Source organism: Odocoileus virginianus, chromosome 10, assembly GCF_023699985.2.
Source record: "Odocoileus virginianus isolate 20LAN1187 ecotype Illinois chromosome 10, Ovbor_1.2, whole genome shotgun sequence".
In the NCBI taxonomy this organism is placed as follows: domain Eukaryota; kingdom Metazoa; phylum Chordata; class Mammalia; order Artiodactyla; family Cervidae; genus Odocoileus; species Odocoileus virginianus.
In genome coordinates, this window is record NC_069683.1 from 4585020 (window position 1) to 4610308 (window position 25289).

Consider the following 25289-nt stretch of genomic DNA (forward strand, 5'->3'; position numbering starts at 1 on the left):
TACTTTATTCAATATATAACATGCTATAAAATGTACACAATATAATTCAAAGAACCACAGTATTGTAAATCAGGAATTCACAAATAAACTGACAAATAGATGCAAAGCTGGATTGTTACCATCAGCAGGGACAGAAATCAATTATCTCTATTCTGGGCCAAATGTGCCTGTCTATAGACAAGTGTCATTTACATGGCTATGGGTTGTCTACAATTTACAGAGCTGTGGACTAAAGCAATGACAAGGAAATGCAGAGATAACATGGAGAAGTGGGTAGGTGAGAATTTATAACATATTTTATCATTTTAATCAAAGGGGCCATCCAATATTCCTGAATATTATTATTGCATAGCCTAGATGAATTTAATAAATATGCAAGTATTTGGATTTCTCTAGTTCTATTTCATAGCTTGGATTTCAGATAACATAAAGTAGATGTATGGATTTCCTCAGAATTACTTTGTGGCCAACTTCAGAACAGTGAATAAACAAGATGGTGAAGATATTGAGCCTAGAAGAAAATTAACACAATTTGATGAGGAAGGCACTGTCCTTTTCATTTTATAGGTGATGAAGCTGAAATTCTGTGATTACTTGGCCTGCCGAAGACTTTACAACTGCTAAGTGGCAGAGTTATGATTCAGTTACTTACATAACTAATTCTGAATCTTACCTCCTCTATTTATCAGTGGATTTCAAGAAACTTTAACTAGTTTCTTTAGTCCTCAGAGGGAAATTCTCAGCTCAAGGTAAGAAATAAAGAACTTCTTCTCCTCTACATATATAATGCTTCAAGAAACAGAAATGTATCTATTTGTTGTGTAAATAAAAACACCACAATGGGAAACAGAGGCTAGTTACTCAGTGTGCTATGTAGCAATGTAACTAACCTCAATCACTTGACGTTGGTGACAGATGAGAGAGTTGATGAAATTAAGAAACTCAGAGTTCACCCGCTGGTTTGATGGGGTCTCACTTAATGGGGGAAAAAATAATAATAATAAAAAAAATATATGTATATAGCTTGAAGAAATAGAAGTATAAATAATCAATATAATTAAATAAACTATCTCAGGGAATTCCCTGCCCATCCAGTGGTTAGGACTCTGTACTTTCAGTATAAAACAGACAGGTTCCATTGCTCATAGGGAACTAAGGTCCTGCAAGCTACATGTCTCTGCCAAACATTTTTTTTTTTAAAGTAATTAACTAATTTAAAAAAAAGTATTTCAGTTGAAAATCTATGCTTACACTAAACTTACTTTACTTATGCCTACGTGTTATGACAGTGCCCAAGTGGATTTAGAATTACTATTCTAACTACTTTAATTATTTTCCTTTTCAGCTACTCTTCAGGTTATTACCAACATCCCCATCGGTACCCTGCTGAAACTCCAACCTCCAGGAACGCTGCAGAGAATGGAGGTGGAGAACATCACTGTGAAGACACAGTTCTTCCTCTTGGGATTCAGTGACCACCCAGAACTGCAGAGTGTTCTTTTTGCTGTGTTTTTGTCTATCTACTCTGTTACCCTGCTGGGGAACCTTGGGATGGTTTTATTAATCACAGTCAGTCCCCCTTTGCACACCCCTATGTACTTTTTTCTCCGCATCTTGTCTTTGGTAGATGCTTGCTACTCCTCAGTCATTGCTCCCAAGTTGCTTGTGGACTTAGTCTCTGACAAGAAGACCATTTCTTACAACGGCTGTGCTGCGCAGCTTTACTTCTTCTGCTGTTTGGTGGACACGGAGTCTTTTATCTTGACTGTCATGGCTTATGATCGGTACATAGCCATCTGCAACGCCCTGCTTTACACTGTTATTATGTCCAAGAGGATTTGCTGCCAGCTTGCAATTGGAGCATTTTTAGGGGGCACCATGAGTTCAGTGATTCACACCACTAATACTTTTCACCTGTCTTTCTGCTCCAATGAAATTAACCATTTCTTTTGTGACATCTCCCCTCTCTTCTCTCTGTCCTGCACTGACACCTACCCCATGATGTTGTACTGGTGGTCTTCGCTAGTTTAGTGGAAGCTCTCTGCCTTCTAACAGTTCTCCTCTCTTATACCCTCATCATAGCAGCCATTCTTAAAACAAGATCTTCTGACGCAAAAAGAAAAGGATTCTCCACTTGTGCTTCCCATCTGACCATGGTCTCTATCTACCATGGTACCCTGATCTTCATTTATTTGTGTCCCAGTACTGGCCATTCACTGGATATTGATAAAGTGACCTCTGTGTTCTATACATTGATTATACCTATGTTGAATCCCCTGATTTACAGTCTAAGGAACAAAGATGTGAAAAACGCTTTTAGGAAAATGACTAGCAGGAAATTTCTTTCTTAAGAAAGGGTGACACTGAGGCTGACAAGTTTTCTACCCTGTTTCTTGACATTATTTTTAACTGTCTAATGGAAAAGACAGTGTAATACGGGTATTCCCTAATTTTACAGGCAATGAAGCCTCAACCACAAACTTGGACCAGAATCTAATGTTAGAGCCAGGCCCTGTTACATATGTCTATATCTTTATCATTTTAACTTTGATTTTTTTTTTCACACACACTCCTTATAGGTGGAAGTTTAAATTAGTCTCCTTTATGGAAGATAATTTGCTAATATTTGAATGAAATATACAATTCACCTGGAATTTGAAAATTAAATATGAAAGTATCATTTAAACCAGTAATTCTACTTCTAGTAATTGAGCCTGCAATAGTTTACCACTTTCAAAGTATTCATGGCATCAGAGCTTATAGTCAATTCAGTTCAGTTCATTATCTCCGTCGTGTACAACTCTTTGCAACCCCATGGACCACAGGACGCCAGGCTTCCCTGTCCATCACCAACTCCTGGAGCTTACTCAAACTCATGTCCATTGAGTCAGTGATGCCATCCAACCATCTCATCCTCTGTCATTCCCTTCTCCTCCTGCCTTCAATGTTTCCCAGCATCAGGGTCTTTTCAAATGTCAGTTTTTGGTCAGGTGTCCAAAGTGTTGGAGTTTCAGCTTCAGTGTCAGTCCTCCCAATGAATATTTGGGACTGATTTTCTTTAGGTTTGACTAGTTGGATTTCCTTGCAGCTCAAAGGACTCTCAGTAGTCTTCTCCAACACGACAGTTCAAAAGCATCAATTCTTTGGCCCTCAGCTTTCTTTATAGTCCAACTCTCACATCCGTACATGACCACTGGATAAACCATAGCGTTGACTGCTGCTGCTGCTAAGTCACTTCAGTTGTGTCTGACTCTGCATGACCCCATAGATGGCAGCCCACCAGGCTCTCCCGTCCGTGGGAGTCTCCAGGCAAGAACACTGGAGTGGGTTGCCATTTTCTTCTCCAATGCATGAAAGTGAAAAGTGAAAGTGAAGTCGCTCAGTCGTGTCCAACTCTTCATGACCCCATGGACTGCAGCCTACCAGGCTCCTCCATCCATGGAATTTTCCAGACAAGAGTACTGGAGTGGTTTGCCATTTTCTTCTCCAATAGCTTTGACTAGACAGACCCTTGTTGTCAAAGTAATGTCTCGGCTTTTTCATATGCTGTCTAGGTTGGTCTTAGCTTTTCTTCCAAGGAGCAAATGTCTTTTAATTTCATGGCTGCAGTCACCATCTGCAGTGATTTTGGAGCCCCAAAAAATAAAGTCTCTCACTGCTTCGCTTTTCTAATGAGCAGAAATATGGCAGAAAAACATTGAAGTGTATTAAATTCTAAGCAAAATAGAATGTCAATAGATTGCCATGAATAACTGACTTTCACCTATATGATGTAAATTTATTATACTATCTAAAGACTAGTTTCATCTAAAATTGGCCCATTTTATTAGATCTACTTTGTGGTATAAAAAAGAAAAAAATTAAGCCCATTAAATGGAAGGCCAACAATGGAATCTATGGACTGATTCTGCCTTTCTGAGAATTTGCATGGTTGAATAACAAATTATGGGAAAATTATTTTAGGAATCAATAACTAAAATAAAAAAATTTGCAAGAATGCATAATAACTCTTCTATCTTGAGATTTTGCAAAATAAGAAATCTGCACTAAAGACTTTGGTGTGTTCTAGCCTGTCTTCTTCAATCCTCATCACTATACTCCCCTTCTCACTTCACTTCCGTCTCATATAGCCACCAGTGATGGATTAAAAGATGTCATCATACAACCGCATTGTTATCAATGACAGTGTGTAGTAGGCTGATGTGTGTTTGTGTACTCAGTCACTCAGCTGTGTCCGACCCTTGTGGCACCATGAACTACATCCTGCCAGGCTCGTCTGTTCATGGACCTCTCCTGGTGAGAACACTGGAGTGAGTTGCCATTTCCTCCTCCAGGGGACCTTCCCCACAGAGGGGTTGAACCTGTGTCTCTTGTGTCTCCTGCACTGACAGGCATATTCTTCACCACTGTGCCCCTGGGAACCCCGTCAGTGGACTAAAACTGCAGTCACACTCCTGTGTCTTGATCCCGTCATCCCTGCCCCTGAAATGTGTGTATGCACCTAGTTGCTCAGTCGTGTTGGACTCTTTGCGGCCCCATGGAGCCCGCCAGGCCCCTCTATCTACGGAATTCTCTAGGCGAGAATATTGGAGTGACATGCCAATTCCTCCTCCAGGAGATCTTCCAGACCCAGGGATCAAACCCATGTCTCCTGCATTGCAGGTGGATTCTTTGTCTTCTGAGACATCAGAAAAGCCCCTGCCACTGAAATACTTAAGTACAAATATGACATAGATTTGAGTATATGTCCAGTGTCAAAAATAGAGAGATACATATGGGTCATTGGCTGTATAACTATATTTGTAAAAAAATAGTGATATGAATATTCAACAATTCAATAAGCACAAAGTTCTGTGTTAAAGACAGAAGCTGCAACTTTTCACCTCCCTGGATATCTCTCTCTTTAGAAATGTGCTATGAGCCATTTACCAATATTTATCAATATCAGTAACCTCAGATATGCAGATGACACCACCTTTATGGTAGAAAGTGAAGAAGAGCTAAAGAGCATCTTGATGAAACTGAAAGAGGGCAGTGAAAAATTTGGCTTAAAGCTCAACAAGAAAACTAAGACCATGGCCCACCCGGTCCCATCACGTCATGCCAAATAGATGGGGAAACAGTAGAAATGGTGGCAGACTTTTTTTTTTTGGAGGGGGGTCCAAAATCACTGCAGATGGTGATTGCAGCCATGAAATTGAAAGATGCTTACTCCTTGGAAGGAAAGTTATGACCAACCTAGACAGCATATTAAAAAGCAGAGACATTACTTTGCCAACAAATGTCCGTCTAGTAAAAGCTGTTGTTTCTCCAGTGGTCACATATGGATGTGAGAGTTGGACTGTAAAGAAAGCTGAGTGCCGAAGAATTGATGCTTTTGAACTTTGGTGTTGGAGAAGACTCTTGAGAGTCCCTTGGACTACAAGAAGATACAACCAGTCCATCCTAAAGGAAATCAGTCCTGAATATTCATTGGAAGGACTGATGTTGAGGCTGAATCTCCAATACTTTGGCCACCTGATGCAAATATCTGACTTGTTTGAAAATACCCTGATGCTGGGAAAGATTGAGAGTAGGAGGAGAAGGGTCGACAGAGGAAGAGATGGTTGGATGGCATCACTGACTCACTTGACATGAGTTTGAGTGGACTTAGGGAGTTGGTGATGGACAAGGAAGCCTGGCATCCTGCAGTCCATGGGGTCACAAAGAGCTGGACACATCTGAGTGAATGTGCTGAACTGAACTGATGATCTATTTAGCAAAGTTACTCTAACTTTAAAACAAAACTTTTCAATACCACTGAGCCCGCTGTGTAAAAAAGGACTTCAATCAGATCACTTGTAATGTCCTCTCCAGCTGATACACCCTTTGTCTATAATATATGACTCTATTGCTGTTTAAATCCTCTCCCACTATTGAAAAGAACTAGAAATTTGGAAAATGTTGGGGAAAAAAAAGGAATCATTTCATCTTCAAAGAAAAAAAATTGTACTATTAATGTAGGCTGTATAAACCTGCAACAGTGGTGGCATGAAGCTTTGGATAGTATGTGTTACAGGAAGCCAAAGGCTTTAAATTATGGCTCTTGTGTCACCTCTTATTCAAATTCAGACTCTCACAGAGTCCTCAAAGTAGTGGATATCCTAATTTATTAGCCTGCCAGTAAGTAAAACTTGAATAAAAAGCTAACAGTAAATAAACACAGTATAATAACTCATCTAAAGAATATTTTTGTTGTTCAGTTGTTAAGTCATGTCTGATTCTTTATGACCCCATGAACTGCAGCACCACGCTTCCCCATCCTTCACTATCTTCCAGAGTTTGCTCAAGCTCATGTCTATTGAGTCAGTGATGCCATCCAACCATCTCATCCTCTGTTGTCCCCTTCTCCTCTTGCCCTCAATCTTTCCCAGCAGCAGGGTCTTTTCCAATGAGCCAATTCTTTGCATCAGGTGGCCAAATTATTGGAGCTTCAGCTTCAGCACCAGTTCTTCCAGTGAATATTCAGGGTTGATTTCCTTACGGTTGACTGATTTGATCAGATTGATCAAACCAGTCAATCTAAAAAACAGCAAGATACAAATAATTAACTTAGCAACTGTTGGTGAGGATGTGGGACAGCCATGACTTTTACACATTAACTGTAGAATAAGAATTGTTACTACACTTTGTAAAACTCTGAAGTGAAGTGAAGTGAAGTCACTCAGTCATGTCCAACTCATTGCGACCCCATGGCTATATATTCCATGGGACACTCCAGGCCAGAAAACAAGAGTGGGTAGCGCTTCCCTTCTCCAGGGGAGTCTTCCCAACCCAGGGATCAAACCCAGGTCTCCAGCATGGCAGGAAGGTTCTAAATTGTGTCTAATATAGCTGGACATATACATGTCATATAACTTAAAAATGCCATTCTTTGAATGATACCTGAAAGAAATGAGTGAATATGACCAAAAAAAGATTTACACAAATATAGTCTTAATTACATTATTTGTAATAATCTAGAACTAAAATAACTCAATTTCATCAACACATTATTGAAGACCTGACAAAATTTTAAGCGACGTTAAATAATATACATTTTAGCGTTCATAGTTCATAAACTTTGTCACAACCCTCAGGTTTTCCCTAAATCATGAATGCAACCATGAGTAATATACAAGTAGATGGTATGCTCACCTCCAGTGAAAATGTATAGGTCAAGTATATTGACACCTGCTCTTGATTAAATAAATTACTATATGGTAAGCTTCAGTTCAATTCAGTTAAGTCTCTCAGTCATATCCAACTCTTTGCAAATGCATGAATCGCAGCACGCCAGGCCTCCATGTCCATCATCAACCCCCGGGGTCCACCAAAACCCATGTCCATTGAGTGGATGATGCCATCCAACCATCTCATCCTCTGTTGTCCCCTTTTCTTTCTGCCTTCAATCTTTCCTAGCATCAGGGTCTTTTCAAATGAGTCAGCTCTTCACATTAGGTGGCCAAAGTATTGGAGTTTCGGTTTCAACATCAGTCCATCCAGTGAATACCCAGGACTGATCTCCTTTAGGATGGACTGGGTGGATCTCCTTGCAGTCCAAGGGACCCTAAAGAGTCTTCTCCAACACCACAGTTCAAATGCATCAATACTTCAGTACTCAGCTTTCTTTACAGTCCAACTCTTACATCCATACATGACCACTGGAAAAACCATAGCCTTCACTAGAAGGACATTTGTTGGTAAAGTAATGTCTCTGCTTTTTAATATGCTGTCTAGGCAGGAGGAGAAAGGGACAACAGAGGATAAGATAGCTGGATGGCATCACCGACATGAGTTTGGGTAAACTCCAGGAGTTGGTGATGGACAGGGAGGCCTGGGGTGCTGTGATTCATGGGGTTGCAAAGAGTCAGACATGACTGAGACTGAACTGAACTGAACTAAGTTGGTCATAACTTTCCTTCCAAGGAGTAAGTGTCTTTTACTTTGATGGCTGCAATCTTCATCTGCAGTGATTTTGGAGCCCCCAAAAATAAAGTCAGCCACTGTTTCCACTGTTTACCCATCTATTTGCCATGAAGTGATGGGACCGGATGCCATGATCTCAGTTTTCTGAGTGTTGAGCTTTAAGTCAACTTTTTCACTCTTCTCTTTCACTTTCATCAAGAGGCTCTTGAGTTCTTCTTCACTTCCTGCCATAAGGGTGGTGTCATCTGCATATCTGAGGTTATTGATATTTCTCCTGGCAATCTTGATTTCAGTTTGTGCTGCTTCCAGCCCAGCGTTTCTCATGATGCACTCTGCATATAAGTTAAATAAGCAGGGTGACCATATGCAGCCTTGGTGTACTCATTTTCCTATTTGGAACAATCTGTTGTTCCATGTCCAGTTCTAACTGTTGCTTCCTGAGCTGCATACAGGTTTTTCAAGAGGCAGGTCAGGTGGTCTGGTATCCCATCTCTTTCAGAATTTTCCACAGTTTATTGTGATCCCCACAGTCAAAGGCTTTGGCATAGTCAATAAAGCAGAAATAGATGTTTTTCTGGAACTCTCTTGCTTTTCTGATGATCCAGCAGATGTTGGCAAGTTGATCTGGTTCCTCTGCTTTTTCAAAAACCAGCTTGAACATCTGGAAGTTCACAGTTCATGTATTGCTGGAGCCTGGCTTGGAGAATTTTGAGCATTACTTTACTAGTGTGTGAGAGGAGTGCAATTGTGCGGTAGTTTGAGCATTCTTTGGCATTGCCTTTCTTTGGGATTGGAATGAAAACTGACCTTTTCCAGTCCTGTGGCCACGGTTGAGTTTTCCAAATTGGTGGCATATTGAGTACAGCACTTTCAAAGCATCATCTTTCAGGATTTGAAAATGCTCAACTGGAGTTCCATCACCTCCAATAGTTTTGTTCATATGGATGCTTCCTAAGGCCCACCTGACTTCACATTCCAGGATGTCTGGCTCTAGGTGAGTGATCACACCATCATGATTATCTGGGTCATGAAGATCTTTTTTGTACAGTTCTTCTGTGTATTCTTGCCACCTCTTATTAATATCTTCTGCTTCTGTTAGGCCCCTACCAGTTCTGTCCTTTATTAAGCTCATCTGTGCATGAAATGTTCCCTTGGTATCTCTAATTTTCTCGAAGAGATCTCTAGTCTTTCCCATTCTGTTGTTTTCCTCTATTTCTTTGCATTGATTGCTGAGGAGGGCTTTCTTATCTCTCCTTGCTATTCTTTGGAACTCTGCATTCAAACGGATATATCTTTCCTTTTCTCCTTTGCTTTTCACTTCCCTTCTTTTCACAGCTATTTGTAAGTCCTCCTCAGACAGCCATTTTGCTTTCTTGCATTTCTTTTTCTTGGGGATGATCTTGATCCCTGTCTCCTGTACAATGTCACAAACCTCCATCCATAGTTCATCAGGCACTCTGTCTATCAGATCTAATCCCTTCAATCTATTTCTCACTTCCACTGTATAGTCATAATGAATTTGATTTAGGTCGTACCTGAATGGTCTAGTGGTTTTCTCCACTTCCTTCAATTTCAATCTGAATTTGGCAATAAGGAGTTCATGATCTGAGCCACAGTCAGCTCCTGGTCTTGTTTTTGCTGATTGTATAGAGCTTCTCCATCTTTAGCTGCAAAGAAGATAATCAATCTGATTTCGTTGCTGGCCATCTGGTGATGCCCATGTGTAGAGTCTTCTCTTGTGTTGTTGGAAGAGGGTGTTTCTGTGACCAGTGTGTTCTCTTGGCAGAACTCTATTAGCCTTTGCCCTGCTTCATTCTGTACTCCAAGGCCAAATTTGCCTGTTACTCCAGGTGTTTCTTGACGTCTTACTTTTGCCTTCAGTCCCCTATAATGAAAAGGACATCTTTTTGGGATGCTAGTTCTAGAATGTCTTGTAGGTCTTCATAGAACTGTTCAACTTCAGCTTCTTCAGCTTTACTGGTCAGGACACAGACTTGGATTACTGTGATATTGAATGGTTTGCCTTGGAGACAGTAAGCTTATACTTAGGAAAAGTACACAATCATGAAGATGAATGAACTGCCTTGACATACAAAAGTGTAGGGAAATTTCACAAAAATAATATTGAGTTAAAAAAGTCAGAAATGAAAATATGAAACCTATATGATTATGCTACAATATTACTCAAAAATATTAAAACTAAAGTATCATTGTGGTGGTGGTTGTTTAGTTACTATGACTTGTCCAACACTTAGTGACCACATAGACCCACCAGGCTTCTCTGTCCATGGGATTTCTTAGGCAAGAATACTGGAATGGTTTGCCATCTCCTATTCCACATGATCTTCCTGGCCTGGGGATAGAAGCCGTGTCTCCTGATTTGCAGGTGGATTCTTTACCACTGAGCCATCAGGGAAGCCCAAGATATCATATTGGATGGCAATTTGCGATAGCTGTAGGGGGACAGTTTCCGAGACACTAGGTATGTTTTATCTTTGGTGTTCTGAGTTTAGCATCTTATCATTATTGAAAATTTCCTTGTAGTATACTTTTATAGAAAGACGTTTTCTTTATGTGTATTGTACTCTTTAAAAAAAATCCATAAACAAAGTATGCTCACTGAAAATTGCTGAATTTTACTTTTTTTAATCTAACAGTTTCTTGTGCAAAATAAGTGCTAATGTATTTGTGAAATTGACATAGTGCACTATTTCATAGACTATCTCAGTGCGTAGTTAATGTTTATGTTACTAGAAGAGTTGATCTGTTTGTAGAACAGCACAGTCCGTAGTCTTTCACAGAGTTCTCCTAGTCTTTCTCCCAACGACAGTGGGATATAATGAAATTTGGTTCCCTATCATGCAGTGAGCTCTGAATCTCAGTACTCCAAGTTTGAGGAACATGCAACTGTGTCCTGAAAAATTAATCTTCTGGGTAGACATTTATTTACACACAATTTTACTGTCAGCAGGGGCACTAGAGAAACCCTAAGTATAGATTGTATTTTGTCTCACTTGTTTGTACCTGAGGAATAAATTTTCTCCTTGAGACATGTTTTCCAATTATTTAAGGTCTCCATTTTTAATGAGACACCGATTCCTTTGGGAGATACTTTAGTTTATCCAACTTGCAATTGTAATGTAGGTACCCAAATCAGTTTTAAATGGCTAGGTGGGAAAAGATTGAAGGCTTGATAGTCTACATGGTCTTGAGGAGCTATTACAAAGTGAAAGTTGGGTTCTGGTTGAATAAAATGCAACTTAAGGGATTTTTGAATCCCAGAAGATCAGGAAGTACCTAAGGGAAAATTAATTTCGATAGAAATAGAAGTAGGTAATCAAGGACAATTCTATATACAGCAAATATGTGCCAGAGAGGTTAATAATGATACTGAAATTCTTCTGTGACATATGTGCATCAGTTTCTTGATTTTAACCAGTGGAAAATTATTAGCAATTAGTTATGAGGTCTGAGCTTCTTCTCAACAAAATCTCCACAGTAATGCATTTGATATTTGAGTATTGGTTTGATCACACCAAGAATGGCAATGGCAAAGACATTAAAAAGGTATCAAAAATTGTCCCTATGAATCATTTTTCCCAATTTAAAAATGTATTAATGATATGAAATTTTGCTAGTGAGTTTCTTAGGTTTATAGAAAAATAAAAAAAAAAAAAAACACAAGAAAAAGCAGGAAACAAGCAAAAAAAAAAAAAATAAATTTAACCCAAACAAATAAGAATATAATCTGTGTTCCTGTTAAATACCAAATGAAAATTCAGATAAAACAAAAAATTAGGCATAATCAGCATTTTAAATTTTAACCCATTGTTACTTTATTGCCATTTCCCTAATAAGTAAAGATGCTGAGCAAGCTGTTATACATAACCTTGCTATTTAAATATATTCTTGGTGAGAGTATCTATTCAATCCCTTGTGTACATTTTACTAATTTGATTTTTATTATTGATGAGAGATTTTCATAAAGTTTGGGTACAAGTTCTTTGTCAGATATAGATGCATGATTTTCAGACATTTTCCTCACTTTTGAGATATCTATATCTATATATAAATATCGTTATTGTTGTTCATTTGCTAAGTCATGTTGGACTCTTTGCAACCCCATGAGCTGTAGCACGCCAGGCTCTCCTATCCTCCACTATCTTCCTGGGTTTGTTCAAACTCATGTTCATCGAGCTGGTGATGTCATCCAATAGTCTCATACACTGCCGCCCCCTTCTTCTCCTGCCCTCAGTCTTTCACAGCATCAAGGTCTTTTCCAGTGAGTTGGCTCTTCACAGCAGATGGCCAAAGAAATGGAGTTTCAGCATCAGCATCAGACTTTACAGTGAATATTCAGGGTTGTTTCTTTCAGGATTGACTGGTTTGATCCCAGTCTTCTCAGCACCACAATCTGAAAGCACCTATTCCTCAGCCCTCGGTCTTCTTTATGGAACCACTCTCACAACCTTACACGACTGCTAGGAGAACCATACCTTTAGCTGTTTGGCTCTTTGTCAGCAAAGTGATATCTCTGCTTTTTAATATACTCCCTAGGTCTGTCATAGCTTTCCTTCCAAGGAGCAAGCATCTTTTAACTTCAATGTCCATAGTGATTTTGGAGCCCAAGAAAAATAAAATCTATCATTGCTTCCACTTTTTTCCCCATCTATTTGCCATGAAGTGATGGGACCAGATACCATAATCTTTGTTTTTTGAATGTTGAGTTTTAAGTCATCGTTTTCACTCTCTTCTTTCACCTTCATCAAGAGATTCTTTAGTTCCTCTTCATTTCTGCCATTAGGGTGGTACCATCTGCATATCTGAGGTTGTTGGTATTTCTTAAGGCAATCTTGATTCCAGCTTGGGCTTCATCCAGTCTGGAATTTAGCATGATGTACTCTGCATATACAAGTTAAATAAACATGGTGACAATATACAACCTTGATGTACTCCTTTCCCAATTTTGAACCAGTCCATTGTTCCAAGTCCGATTCTGACTGTTGTTTCTTGACTGCATATAGGTTTATCAGGAGGCAGGTAATGTGATATGGTATTTGAATCTTTTTAAGAATTTCCCACAGTTCATTGTGATCCACACAGTCCAAGGCTTTTGCATAGTCAATAAAGGAGAAGTAGATATTTTTCTGAAATTCTCTTGCTTTGTCTATGATCCAGCTGATGTTGGCAATTTGATTTCTGGTTCTTCTGCCCTTTCTAAATCCAGCTTGTACATCTGGAAGTTCTCAGTTCATGTCTGTTGAAAGTGAAAGTGAAGTCATTCAGTCGTGTCCAACTCTTTGCGATTCCATGGACTGTCGCCTACCAGGCTCCTTCGTCCATGGAATTTCCAGGTAAGAACACTGGAGTGGGTTGCCATTTCCTTCTCCAGGGGATTTTCCTGACCCAGGGATCAAACCTGGGTCTCCCACATTGCAGGCAGATGCTTTACCATCTGTTGAAGCCTAGCTTAAAGGATATTGAGCATTTCCTTGCAAGTTTGTGTAATGAGCGCAATTGCATGGTAGTCTGAGCATTCTTTGTCATTGCCATTCTTTCAGGTTGGAATGAAATATGACCTTTTCCAGTCTTGTGACCACGTGTGAGTTGGAATCCAAGTTTGCTGGCATATTGAGTACAGCATTTTAACAGCATCATTTTTAAGGCTTGAAATAATTCAGCTGGAATTGCATCCCCTCCACTAGCTTTATTCATAGTAGTCCTTTCCAAGGTCCACTTGACTTCACACTATAGGATGTCTGGCTCTAAGTTTGTGATGACACCATCGTGGTTATCCAGATCATTAAGACATTTTTGTACAATTAAGCTATATCTGTAGAAAAATTTTCAAAATAGGTATATTGCTATTTTTCACATTATTTTCCCAGGTGACTCAGTGCTAAAGAATCTGCCAGTCAATGTAGGAGACACAAGAGACACAGGTTCCATCCAAGGTTTGGGAAGATTGACTGGAGGAAGAAATGGCAACCCAATTTCAGTATTCTTGCTGGGAAAATTCCATGGACAGAGGAGCCTGGCAGATTGTGGTCCAAGGGGGTTGCAAAGAGTTGGACATGATTGAGCAACTGAGCATGGCACTTTATTTTCTACATTAGTAGTCATAAATACTTAATGGCAAATATTTAGAAAGTACCACCTTTTCAAATCCTTGTGCCATGAAGTTTAGAAAATACAAAATAAACATTGCTCTAATTTCTGAGGCCTTAACTTTAGTACAGAGATTCTTACATAAACAAATTAATTTAACTCAGAAAAAAATTGCCTTGTTTTGAGAATGTGAGGGAGACATAAAGTTAATGAAATACCCTTTGGTATGTGGTTGGGTAATAGGAGTAAGACAACGTTTGATGTTGATGGCTGCCAAGATTGTAGTGTTGACAATAACATAGCATCATTATCCATGACAGATAAAGAGCAGAAACAACCCAACATTTATCCAACTGAACAATGGGTCAATATAGTGTGCAATATCCATAAAATAAAATATTATCGTGCCCTTCAATGAAACAGAATTCTGACTCTGACACAGGAACAACATGGATGAGCCTTGATAATATTTCACTGAAGAAAAAATGTCTGAGAGAAGAAAAAATACAATACATATTGCATGATTCTGTTTATATGCAAGACTAAGAATAAGAAACTGCACAGAGTCAGAATATAGATTAGTGGTTGCCAGGGCTGGGGTCAGCAGGGGCAGGGAATGAGACCTAATAGGTATAGGCTTCTTACTGAACTGATGAAAATGTTCTGTAGGTAGATAGTGGTGAAGACTGAAAAGCCTTGAAAACAAGATAAAACTGAAACAAACAAACAAAAACCTATATACATTAAAAGGGTGAATTTTATGGCATATGTAATGTAAGTATTATATTTCAATATAAAAGAAAATACAGTTAGTTATACTCCTAAATGAGGTATGAAGGAGAATGTTTCAAAAACACAATGAATAATGCAAAGAAGTTAGAAGTGATGGGGGGAGGGATCTTTTTTGAGTTTCTTTAGGTTTCCTGTTTTACTAAAGAAGGAGGAAATAGTTTCAGGGTAACTGTCAAGCAGTCCTACAATTTGCAGTTTTCTTCCTAACACAGAGCAATTTGGTAACAACAGTGAAGCGCAAAAAAGCTGGGGCTAAGTTGTTTTGAACTCTCGAGGGAATATAGAAAAACAGAAATGTAACTAATGAAGTGTTTATATAACGTCAAAGCCCATGGGCAGTAGCACTGGGGTTTAAGTCCCAATGTACCTGTTCTTCCCTGGTGGTTCAGAGGGCAAAGCGTCTGCTTGCGGCGCAGGAGACCTAGGTTTGATCCCTGGGTTGGGAAGATCCCCGGGAGAAGGGAATGGCAACCCGCTCCAGTATTCGTGCCTGGAGATATCCGTGGACAGAGGAGCCAGGGGAGGTCACACGGGGTCACAAAGAGCTGGACACGGCGGAGTGACTAACACTCACTGGTTGTTGTTCCGCTCCTCAAGCCATGCTCATCTCAGGCGGTTTCTAGATCCTAACTTAGAGAATATAGGGGAAAATACTTAAGTTTCTGAGAAAAGCAAAGTTTTTGTAAATGAAACCTTTTATGCCTGCCTATTCTCTAAAATCTGCATTTAATGGTTAGTAATAATATTTTCTTCTCAGAATTGAATGAGTCTGAACTTGTTAATATCCACACATAATTACTTTTAATTTATTTCATTTTGTCCTTGGTTCATGGGAAAGAAAGCCTTTACTCTTTTTATCATTTGGTAAGTATTATAAAACAATTTAAGGTATATATTGTTTTATTGAAAAAATAGTGTAGGTACCACAGTAAAATTAAAAACATGTACAAATTCATCTCCACGTGAACCATACATATGCTCTGGGGGTCGGAAAGAGTCGGATATGACTGAGCAACTGAACTGAACTGAACTGAAGGAAAAAGTCTATTACTTACATTCTATTCTCAGATACATTAATATATATATATACATATTCACACACATAAATACATACATATAACATAGAGAGGAGTCTATGTATTTTAAAAGTATTTATTGTCACTCTTTTCATTTACATTTTATTAATTTAAAGGGGATTTAAAATCTAAAGTGATGCAAATGTACGTGGTACATTCTGTTGCTTTTACTTCCTTTTAACTTTTTTCTCCCACTGGTCAACAGATTCATCCCTTGACTACAACTACTACAGAAAGAGATAAAGAGCATTGTGGGAAAGCAGTTACAAATCTCTAGCAAAAAGGTAAATAATACTTATTTCATGGATCTCCAAATACTAAACACAACATAAACTAAAATCTGTATAATTTTTTTTTTTAATTAACATTAGTCAGTGTTATACTCATTGTTTCTGGAACTAACTTAAAGACTCTTAAATTGATCATGTATTTTTGAGAAACATAAATTTTGTAATTATCTTTTCTAATCATTTTTTGTATTCAAGTGAATATTTTCAAGCATAGAAAATGCTTAGTCTCATGTCTTAAACCTGGCTTCTCTACCACTGGTGTCTCTTACAAATTATTGTGAAGAGATAAGGAGAGTGAAATTTACCAATATCTACCCACTGAGATAAGGAAAATAATGCTCAGAGAAGAGCTTGTAGAAAGTAGCATACCTCGTGAATGATATCTAAATTTACATCACTATTTCTCAAAGTTCAATTCCAGATAATTTTTATTATTGCTTAGTATACAGCTATCCCTCTTCAAGTGTATGTTCACCTAACATGAATTATTTTCTAAATATAAAAATATAATTATAGAAAAAAATCATGATCTATCTCATGACATTTTGCAGATGTGCAGAAGTGTTTCACATAGCATGTCGTTTTCTTGATCACTTGCTAGAACTTTAGAAAAGAACAAAGAAGAATGAGTAGAGAGAATTGCTCCTCCTTGACTGAATTCATTTTCTTGGGAATTACTGACAACACTGAGAACAAAGTGATCCTATTTACAATGTTTCTCCTTGTTTATCTCATCAACCTTCTGGCAAATCTTGGAATGATAACCCTGATTAGGATGGATCCCCAGCTGCACACACCCATGTACTTTTTCCTCAGCCACCTCTCCTTCTGTGACCTCTGCTATTCCACAGCCATCGGCCCTAAGATGCTCGTGGACCTATTTGCCAAGAACAAATCAATCTCTTTCTGTGGCTGCGCTCTGCAGTTCTCGGTCTTCTGTATCTTTGCCGATTCTGAGTGTCTCCTGCTGGCAGTGATGGCCTATGACCGGTACAAGGCCGTCAGCAGCCCCTTGCTCTATGCGGTCAGCATGTCCAGCAGGCTGTGCTCCCTGCTCATGGCGGGGGTTTACCTGGTGGGGATTATAGATGCTTTGATACACACGACATTAGCTTTCCACTTATGCTTCTGTGGGTCAAATGTGATTAACCATTTCTTCTGTGATTTACCTCCACTTTTCCTCCTTTCCTGCTCTGATATACAGGTCAATGAGTTGGTGTTGTTTATTGTTTTTGGTTTCATTGAGCTGAGTACAATTTCAGGAGTCCTTGTCTCTTATTGTTATATCATCCTATCAGTCTTGAAGATCCACTCTGCTGAAGGGAGGTTCAAAGCTTTCTCCACTTGTACCTCCCACCTAACTGCTGTGGCAATTTTCCAGGGAACTCTGCTCTTCATGTATTTCAGGCCGAGTTCTTCGTACTCTCTAGATGAAGACAAAATGACCTCATTGTTTTACACTCTTGTGATTCCCATGTTAAACCCTCTGATTTATAGCTTGCGGAACAAAGATGTAAAAGGGGCCCTAGAAAAATTGAAAAATAAACTATATTTTTAAATATTTTTATTATATATCTGTACATATGACTACACACATATAGTAATTGCTTAATGAAAATTATATGGCATGATAAATGAGAAACATTTTTTTTCAGATTCCTAAATTATTTGTATTAAACCCTGCTGTTAAGAGATATTGCAGTTCCCCTCACATGTTATGCTTAGTATGTGGCCAGAGTTTCTATATGGCACTTGTTATTTTTGAAAAAGCTTTTGATATTTCTAATTGTGCTAATTCTGGAGTAATTTTCTATTCAAACATTATTTCAATTTCACTAAGACATAATGCATGTATTGAGTAATCTTCTACCACTTAGATTCTTTATATATTATAGTACATTTTTTTTAGATTCTATATTATTGAATTTAAGTTGGTGCTAGTATTAGACAATAATGAACTAAACTGTCAAGTAAGTTATAATTAGGCTTAAAATCATCATGGATGGGGAACACATGTACACCCGTGGTGGATTCATGTCAATGTATGGCAAAACCACTACAATATTGTAAAGTAATTAGCCTCCAATTAAAATAAATAAATTCATATAAAAGTCATCATGGAATAAAAAGTTGAGTGCTGTAAATCCAAAAGCAAAGTATCTAAAACTAGTGTAAAGTAAAAGCATCTTTGGATGAAGAATTCAGTCTCATATCTAAGAAAGATCCATGTTGGGTGATGAAAAGAGAGCAGTCAAGGATGTGACAATTGGACAGGACTTGAAGTAGAGAATCCCCTGTCTTTAGCAGGAAAGAAGTCATGCTTTCTGCAACATGGAATAATCTCAAGGATGCTAATCTAAGTAAAATATGTCAGTCAGAGAAAAACTAGTACTGTATGATCTCATGTAGATGTGGACTCTAAAAGGGTAGAATGAACTCATAGGAACAGAAAGAAGAGTATTGGTTGCTAGGAGTTGGAATGTGGGAGAAATGGGTGATGCTGTTCAAAGTGTGCAAGCTTTTTGTTATTACATTTGATGAATAAGTTCTGGAGATTTAACATACATGGTGAGTCTAGTTAACCATACCTTATTATAAACTTGAAATTAGCTACAAAAGTAGATCTTAGGTGTTCTCACTACACACACATTACAATGGTAACTATGTGAGGGGATGACGGTGTTAACCAATTTTAGTGAGGCAATCATTTCACAATGTATACCTATATCAAATCATCACTCTGTATATCTAATGAATGTAAATGCTATTTGACAGTTATATCTAAATAAATCAGGGAAAAAAGAAGAAAAGAAGTTGAAAGTTAAGTTACAAAGAGCAATGGGAAGAGCCTTGGTAAAGTACATTATTGCGCTGTCATTATCAGCTATCAACACTGTGTCATATCATCTAAGAAAATTTCCTTTCCTTTCTCCTCATTCTCAGCCCTGGTTAAACATCTTTATTTGTCTCTTTGAGCTCCACAAACAACCATCTACTTAAGGCATTATTTTACTTTCTGTGACCTTAGGAAGCAGCCCAATCACACCAGATACCAAGATGGTAGACCATGTTTTAGGACTATGGAGAATTCCATTGCTGTCTGTTTGGGAGGACTTAAGGAGGACATAGAAGTGTAACGTCCAAGATACTTTTCCAATTTTGTCTATAACTAATATAAGTAAGAGTAAACAAATTATTTTAAGAAAAATAATAGAACTCTGTTGATTTAGAAAAAATCGTCACTGTGCACAATTTTTTAAATGAGACATCTTCACTCATATGAGAAAAATTCCCAAACCAAGTATATTTTTATCCTTGTCATTGTAGTCTGTTCTTCATTTGATAGTGAAAAATGCATAACAATAAATATATAGAAACCACTACCTTTACAGATCCTAGTACCATGTAGTTTAGGAAATACAAAGCAACCATTGATTTTATTCCTGTGGCCTTTAATGTAGTAAAAAAAAAAAATCTTAAATAAATAAAATAAACATAATTCAGAAAAGACAGCACTATTTAGACAATGTGATGAAGTCACAAAATCAGTGAAATGTCCTTGGATGATATGTAGTTGGAGAATGGGAAAAAGCTAATATTTGGTAATGAGGGCCGTCTTGAAAGGGATTGACAGGATGTTTATAGTGTTGTTATTCCTATCAGCTGAAAAGTAGAAACAAGCCAGTGTTCATCCTTCTGAAAAATGGATCACCAAAGTGCATTATATCCGTAACATGAAATGCTATTCAGCCACATAGTGAAACAGAATTCTAACACATGTAACAACATGGATGGAACTTGAAAATATTTTACTGAAGAAAATAAACCTGATGGGAAACACACTCACACACACACACACTCACACACACACACACACACACACACACGCACACATACACACACTCACACACACACACACACTCACACTCACACACACACACACGCACACACACACACACTACATAATTCTCTTTATAGGCAAGGCCAATAATAGGAAACCACATAGTATCAGAGCGTAGATTAGCAATTGCCAGGCTAGAGAGGGAGGAAGGAGAGTGAGAGCTAGTAGGTGTAGATTTCTTCTTGGACTGATGAAGATGTTCTGGAACTAGATAGCGTAATGAGTGAGCAAGCTTGAAAGTGCACTAAAAATCAGAGAACTGTATACATTAGAAGGATGATTTTATGACATAGGATTGTCATAAAATTCAAGATAAAAGAAAATATGATCAAAGTGCAATATTCTGACATGAGGTAGTGAAGGAGAATATTTCAAAAACACAATGAACAATCACAAAGAGTTGGATGAACAAGGAACTTTTAGAATTTCACTAAGTTTCCTCTGTGACTAGAGAAGGAGGAGATAGTTTCCGGGTAGCTGACACACACCACACAAATCATTTGCAGTACCCTTCCTTCCATAGAGCAAGTTGGACACAATAATGAACCACAGACGCTCAGCTTCTGCCAAGCTGTTTCTGAATTCGCAGGGGAATGTTGTGGTGGTGGTTCTGTTTCAAAGCCTGTCTGACGCTTTGCAAACTCAGGGATGGCAGCGCACCAGGCTCCTCTGTCCTCCACTGTCTCCCAGAGTTAGCGCAAATTACCGTCCATTGAGTCAGTGACGCTATCTAGCCATGTCTTCCTCTGCCAGGGGAATACACGGAAGCAGAAATATAATTAATGAAGTGTTTGAATAATACTAAAGCCTAGGGGCCTTAGCAGAGGGATTTAAGTCCCAATATACCCGGTGAAATAAAAGACCAAATGCTCAATACTGTTCAGCTCCCCAAGACCTGCTCTTTCCAGGTACGTTTCTAGATCCTAACTTAAGAAAAATAAGAGAAAATATTTAAATTGGGGAGGGGGGAATAAAAGTTTGTAAATGAAGGACTTCATGCCTACCTACTCACTAAAATCTGCATTTAATGGCAGAAATAATATTTTCTTCACAACATTGGAAGCATCTGTCTGAACTTGTTAACATTCATAATGTAATTTTATTTTTCTGTTGGCTCACATAAAAGTCTTTGCTCTTTTTTTCACTGAGTGACTGTACATGAATTTAAGGTGTTTTGTTTTATAGAAACAAAAAAATTAAGTTGTGTTTTGTTTTATAGCATAGATACCACAATTAAAACAAAAGCATGTACAAATCCACCTCCATGTAGACCACATACTATATTTACTTAGGTCTAAAGAGAAAGTCCACTGCTTTCATTTACATTAACATATATACACAGGCATACACATAAATACAACAGAGAGCGCAAGGTCTTTGCATTTTAGAAGCATTTATTGTCCCTCATCTAATTTACATTCAATTAAATTGAGAGTCATTGAAAATCTAAAGTGATGCAAATATATGTGGTACATTCTGTTGTTTTCACTTCCTTTTAGCTCTTTTCATCCACTGGTCAAGAGTCATCCTAGACAGTAACCTCTCCACAAAGAGGTAATGAGCATTATGGGAAAGCAATAGCAAATTTCTAGAAAGCAGGTCAGTAATAAGGTATTTCATGTCTCCCCAAATGCTAAGCAGAAGATAAGCTAAAACCAGTAACAATGATTTTTATTACTACTAGTCAGTGACGTACTCACTGTTTCTGGAACTAAGAAGAACATTCTTAAACCAATCATGTTTTTTGGAGAGACAAAAACTAGTAATCATTTTTTTTTCTTTTGTATTCAAGTGAATATTTTTAAACAAAGCAAAAGGGCAGTCCGAAGTCTTAGAATCTGGTCTTACTAATACTGGTGTCTCTTCCATGTGATTTTAAAGAATTGAAGAAAGGTAATATCAACCAGCTCTACTCTCTGATATAAGAAAAATAAGGGTCAGAGAAGAGATTTTAGAAGCAGCAACCTCATGAATGGCATCTAGATTGACTTGAAACATTCTCAAACATCTTCCTCATATGCCTTTTATTTTTGCAGAATAGACAGTTATGCCTCTTTAAAGAGTAGGTACAAGACTGGATTATTTTCTAAGTATAAAAAGACAATTAAGGGAAATATTGCTCTGCCTTATGATTTTTTTAAGATGTGCAGAAGCATTGAACATGCATGTGTGATTTTCTTGATAACTTTCTCAAAAGTTTACACAAGATCTAAGGAGAATGGAAAGAGAGAATTGCTCCTCCTTGACTGAATTCATTTTCTTGGGAATTACTGACAACACTGAGAACAAAGTGATCCTATTTACAATGTTTCTCCTTGTTTATCTCATCAACCTTCTGGCAAATCTTGGAATGATAACCCTGATTAGGATGGATCCCCAGCTGCACACACCCATGTACTTTTTCCTCAGCCACCTCTCCTTCTGTGACCTCTGCTATTCCACAGCCATCGGCCCTAAAATACTCGTGGACCTATTTGCCAAGATCAAATCAATCCCCTTCTGTGGCTGCGCTCTGCAGTTCTTGGTCTTCTGTACCTTTGTAGATTCTGAGTGTCTCCTGCTGGCAGTGATGGCCTATGACCGGTACAAGGCCGTCAGCAGCCCCTTGCTCTATGCGGTCAGCATGTCCAGCAGGCTGTGCTCCCTGCTCATGGCTGGAGTTTACCTGGTGGGGATGATAGATGCTTTGATAAACACGACATTAGCATTCCGCTTATGCTTCTGTGGGTCAAATGAGATTAACCACTTTTTCTGTGATGTTCCTCCTCTCCTGTTGATATCTTGCTCAGACACACAGGTCAATGAGTTAGTGATATTCATGATTTTTGGCTTTATTGAATTAAGCTCCATTTCAGGAGTCCTTGTCTCTTATTGTTATATCATCCTATCAGTCTTGAAGATCCACTCTGCTGAAGGGAGGTTCAAAGCTTTCTCCACCTGCGCCTCCCACCTAACTGCTGTGGCAATTTTCCAGGGAACTCTGCTCTTTATGTATTTCAGGCCGAGTTCTTCGTACTCTCTAGATGAAGACAAAATGACCTCATTGTTTTACACTCTTGTGATTCCCATGTTAAATCCTCTGATTTACAGCCTAAGGAACAAAGATGTAAAACAGGCCCTGGAAAAATTGAAAAATAAATGGTTTTAGTTATTTGCATTAGGCATTTGTGTACACATATGCATTCATATAGTATATTGATTGTTGATTTACTAAAATTAAAAGATAAGATACATGAGAATAATTTCTCAAATTCTTAAAGTGATATTTGTATTAAATCCTAATTTTGTTTCTCCCACACATGTCATGTTTCATAATGCTTTAAGGATTTTTATATTTATATATATATGTGTATGTGTATCTATAATACATATATACACATACATATACATATATATATAAATGTAATATATATATACTTATTATATGTATGTGTGTATGTATATATATGTATGTGTGTGTGTATGTATATATATATACATATATATATATATATATAGCACTTTGTCTATGTGAAAAATTTTTTTGTCTTTTCCATTGTAGTAATTTTTGTTCATTGTTTAATTCAAGCATTGTTTTCAATTACACTAAGATTTATTGTGCATTTACTCAGTGATCTTTGAGCCTGTAGACTTTTTGTATATTATTGTAGATCTTATAGTTTATGCACTACTGAAGTTAGTACTAAAAACAAATTTAAAAAACAGTCAAGTAATTAATAATTGGCCTCAAATTCATCACAAAATAAAACATAAAGGGCTATAATTTCAAAACAAAAATATCTAAAACTAGTCAAAAAGGAAAGCTACTTTGGATAGAGATATTCAGTCAAATTTTAAAAAGGTTCAATCTGGGAAATGAAAAGGTTGTAGTCAGAGGATCTGACAGTTATTCAGATCTTGAAGTGGCATCACCAACTCAATGGACTTGAGTTTAAGTAAACTTCAGGCAGTGGTCATGGACAGGGAGGCCTGGCATGCTGCAGTCCATGGAGTTGCAAAGTCTTGGACACAACTGAGCGACTGAGCTGAACTGAAATGAAGTGCATACGTCCATGTCTTTTAGAATCATGTTTGCTACAACATGGAAGAACTGTGAGGCCGTGTGCTAAGTGAAATATTAATACAGAGGGAGACAAGTACTATATGATCTCACATACATGTAGAATCTAAAAAGTCAAATTCAGAAATTCCCTGGCAGCCCAGTGATTAGAACGCAATGCTTTCATTAACTGGGTCCAGTTTGATCCTTGATCATGGAACTAAGATCCTGGCAAGCTGAGTGCTACAGCCAAAAAAAAGAGAGGTGAAATTCAGAATGTTGCTAGGGCCCGAAAGGTAGGGGAAATTGGTGATATTGGTAAAACTGTACAAGCCTTATTAATTGATGACGAATTTAGGGGGATCTAAATGTATATGGTGACTCTAGTTAACAATAATGAAAACTTGAGAAATTTGCGGAAAAAAATGTAGTTCTTAACCCCCCTCACTATACACACACTCAAAATGGGAACACTGCGGCAAAGAATGTGTTAATCAACCTTATTGCGGTAATCATTTCACAATGTATACATATATCACATTGTGCACTTATAATTACACATGGAATTAGCCAATTACATTTGAATAAAGTTAGATAAAAATAAGATATCTAAAGGTTAGATTATAAAGATATACAGAAGAGCTGTCTACTTGTTAAAGTACAATATAGTGCTGTTGTTATCAGCTATCAGTTCTTCTGCACTTCTTCCAAGACAATTTTCTTTCCTTCCTCCTCATTGTCAACCCTGGTTAAACACCCACCTCTCTATGGTTTACAATCACCTTTAAGGCATTGCTTTATATCACCCTGTTTGTGAGCATTCTTTGCTAAAGAACTGAGCATTCCATCCTTGTTAACCAAGCACTGAATTTTGCCTGGGATATAAAATAAATAAATATAAATTTTTCTAAAAACAGTAGGCAACATTTTCTGACTATTACTTATATCTCGATAACCCAAAATTAACTGAAGATTTGTTAAATACTTTAACACACATACACACATAGACACATATCTCACAACAGTGTATACATATTGTATGTATATACACAACAGTTTTTTGGACGGTGCATAAAATTGTTGTGGACACTAAGATAATACTCTTATAAAGATATATGTATTTGTTAATTGCACTA

The 25289-nt window shown here is 37.8% G+C and overlaps 3 protein-coding genes across 3 annotated transcripts; all 3 read left to right on the forward strand.

The window, feature by feature from the left end:
- Positions 1-1398: 1398 nt before the first annotated feature.
- On the forward strand, positions 1399-2351 carry LOC139036984 (olfactory receptor 5I1-like). Its single transcript, XM_070472835.1, is given in 2 exon segments — positions 1399-1993; positions 1996-2351. Coding segments are annotated over 2 exon segments (930 nt in total). The 5' UTR covers positions 1399-1419.
- A 14487-nt stretch (positions 2352-16838) lies between these two features.
- LOC110129671 (olfactory receptor 5W2-like) lies at positions 16839-17771 on the forward strand. The gene has a single exon (XM_020881160.2). It carries the CDS (start codon positions 16839-16841, stop codon positions 17769-17771), a length of 933 nt encoding a protein of 310 aa, XP_020736819.2.
- A 4561-nt stretch (positions 17772-22332) lies between these two features.
- Positions 22333-23262, forward strand: LOC110129670 (olfactory receptor 5W2-like). The gene has a single exon (XM_020881159.2). It carries the CDS (start codon positions 22333-22335, stop codon positions 23260-23262), a length of 930 nt encoding a protein of 309 aa, XP_020736818.2.
- Positions 23263-25289: the final 2027 nt, after the last annotated feature.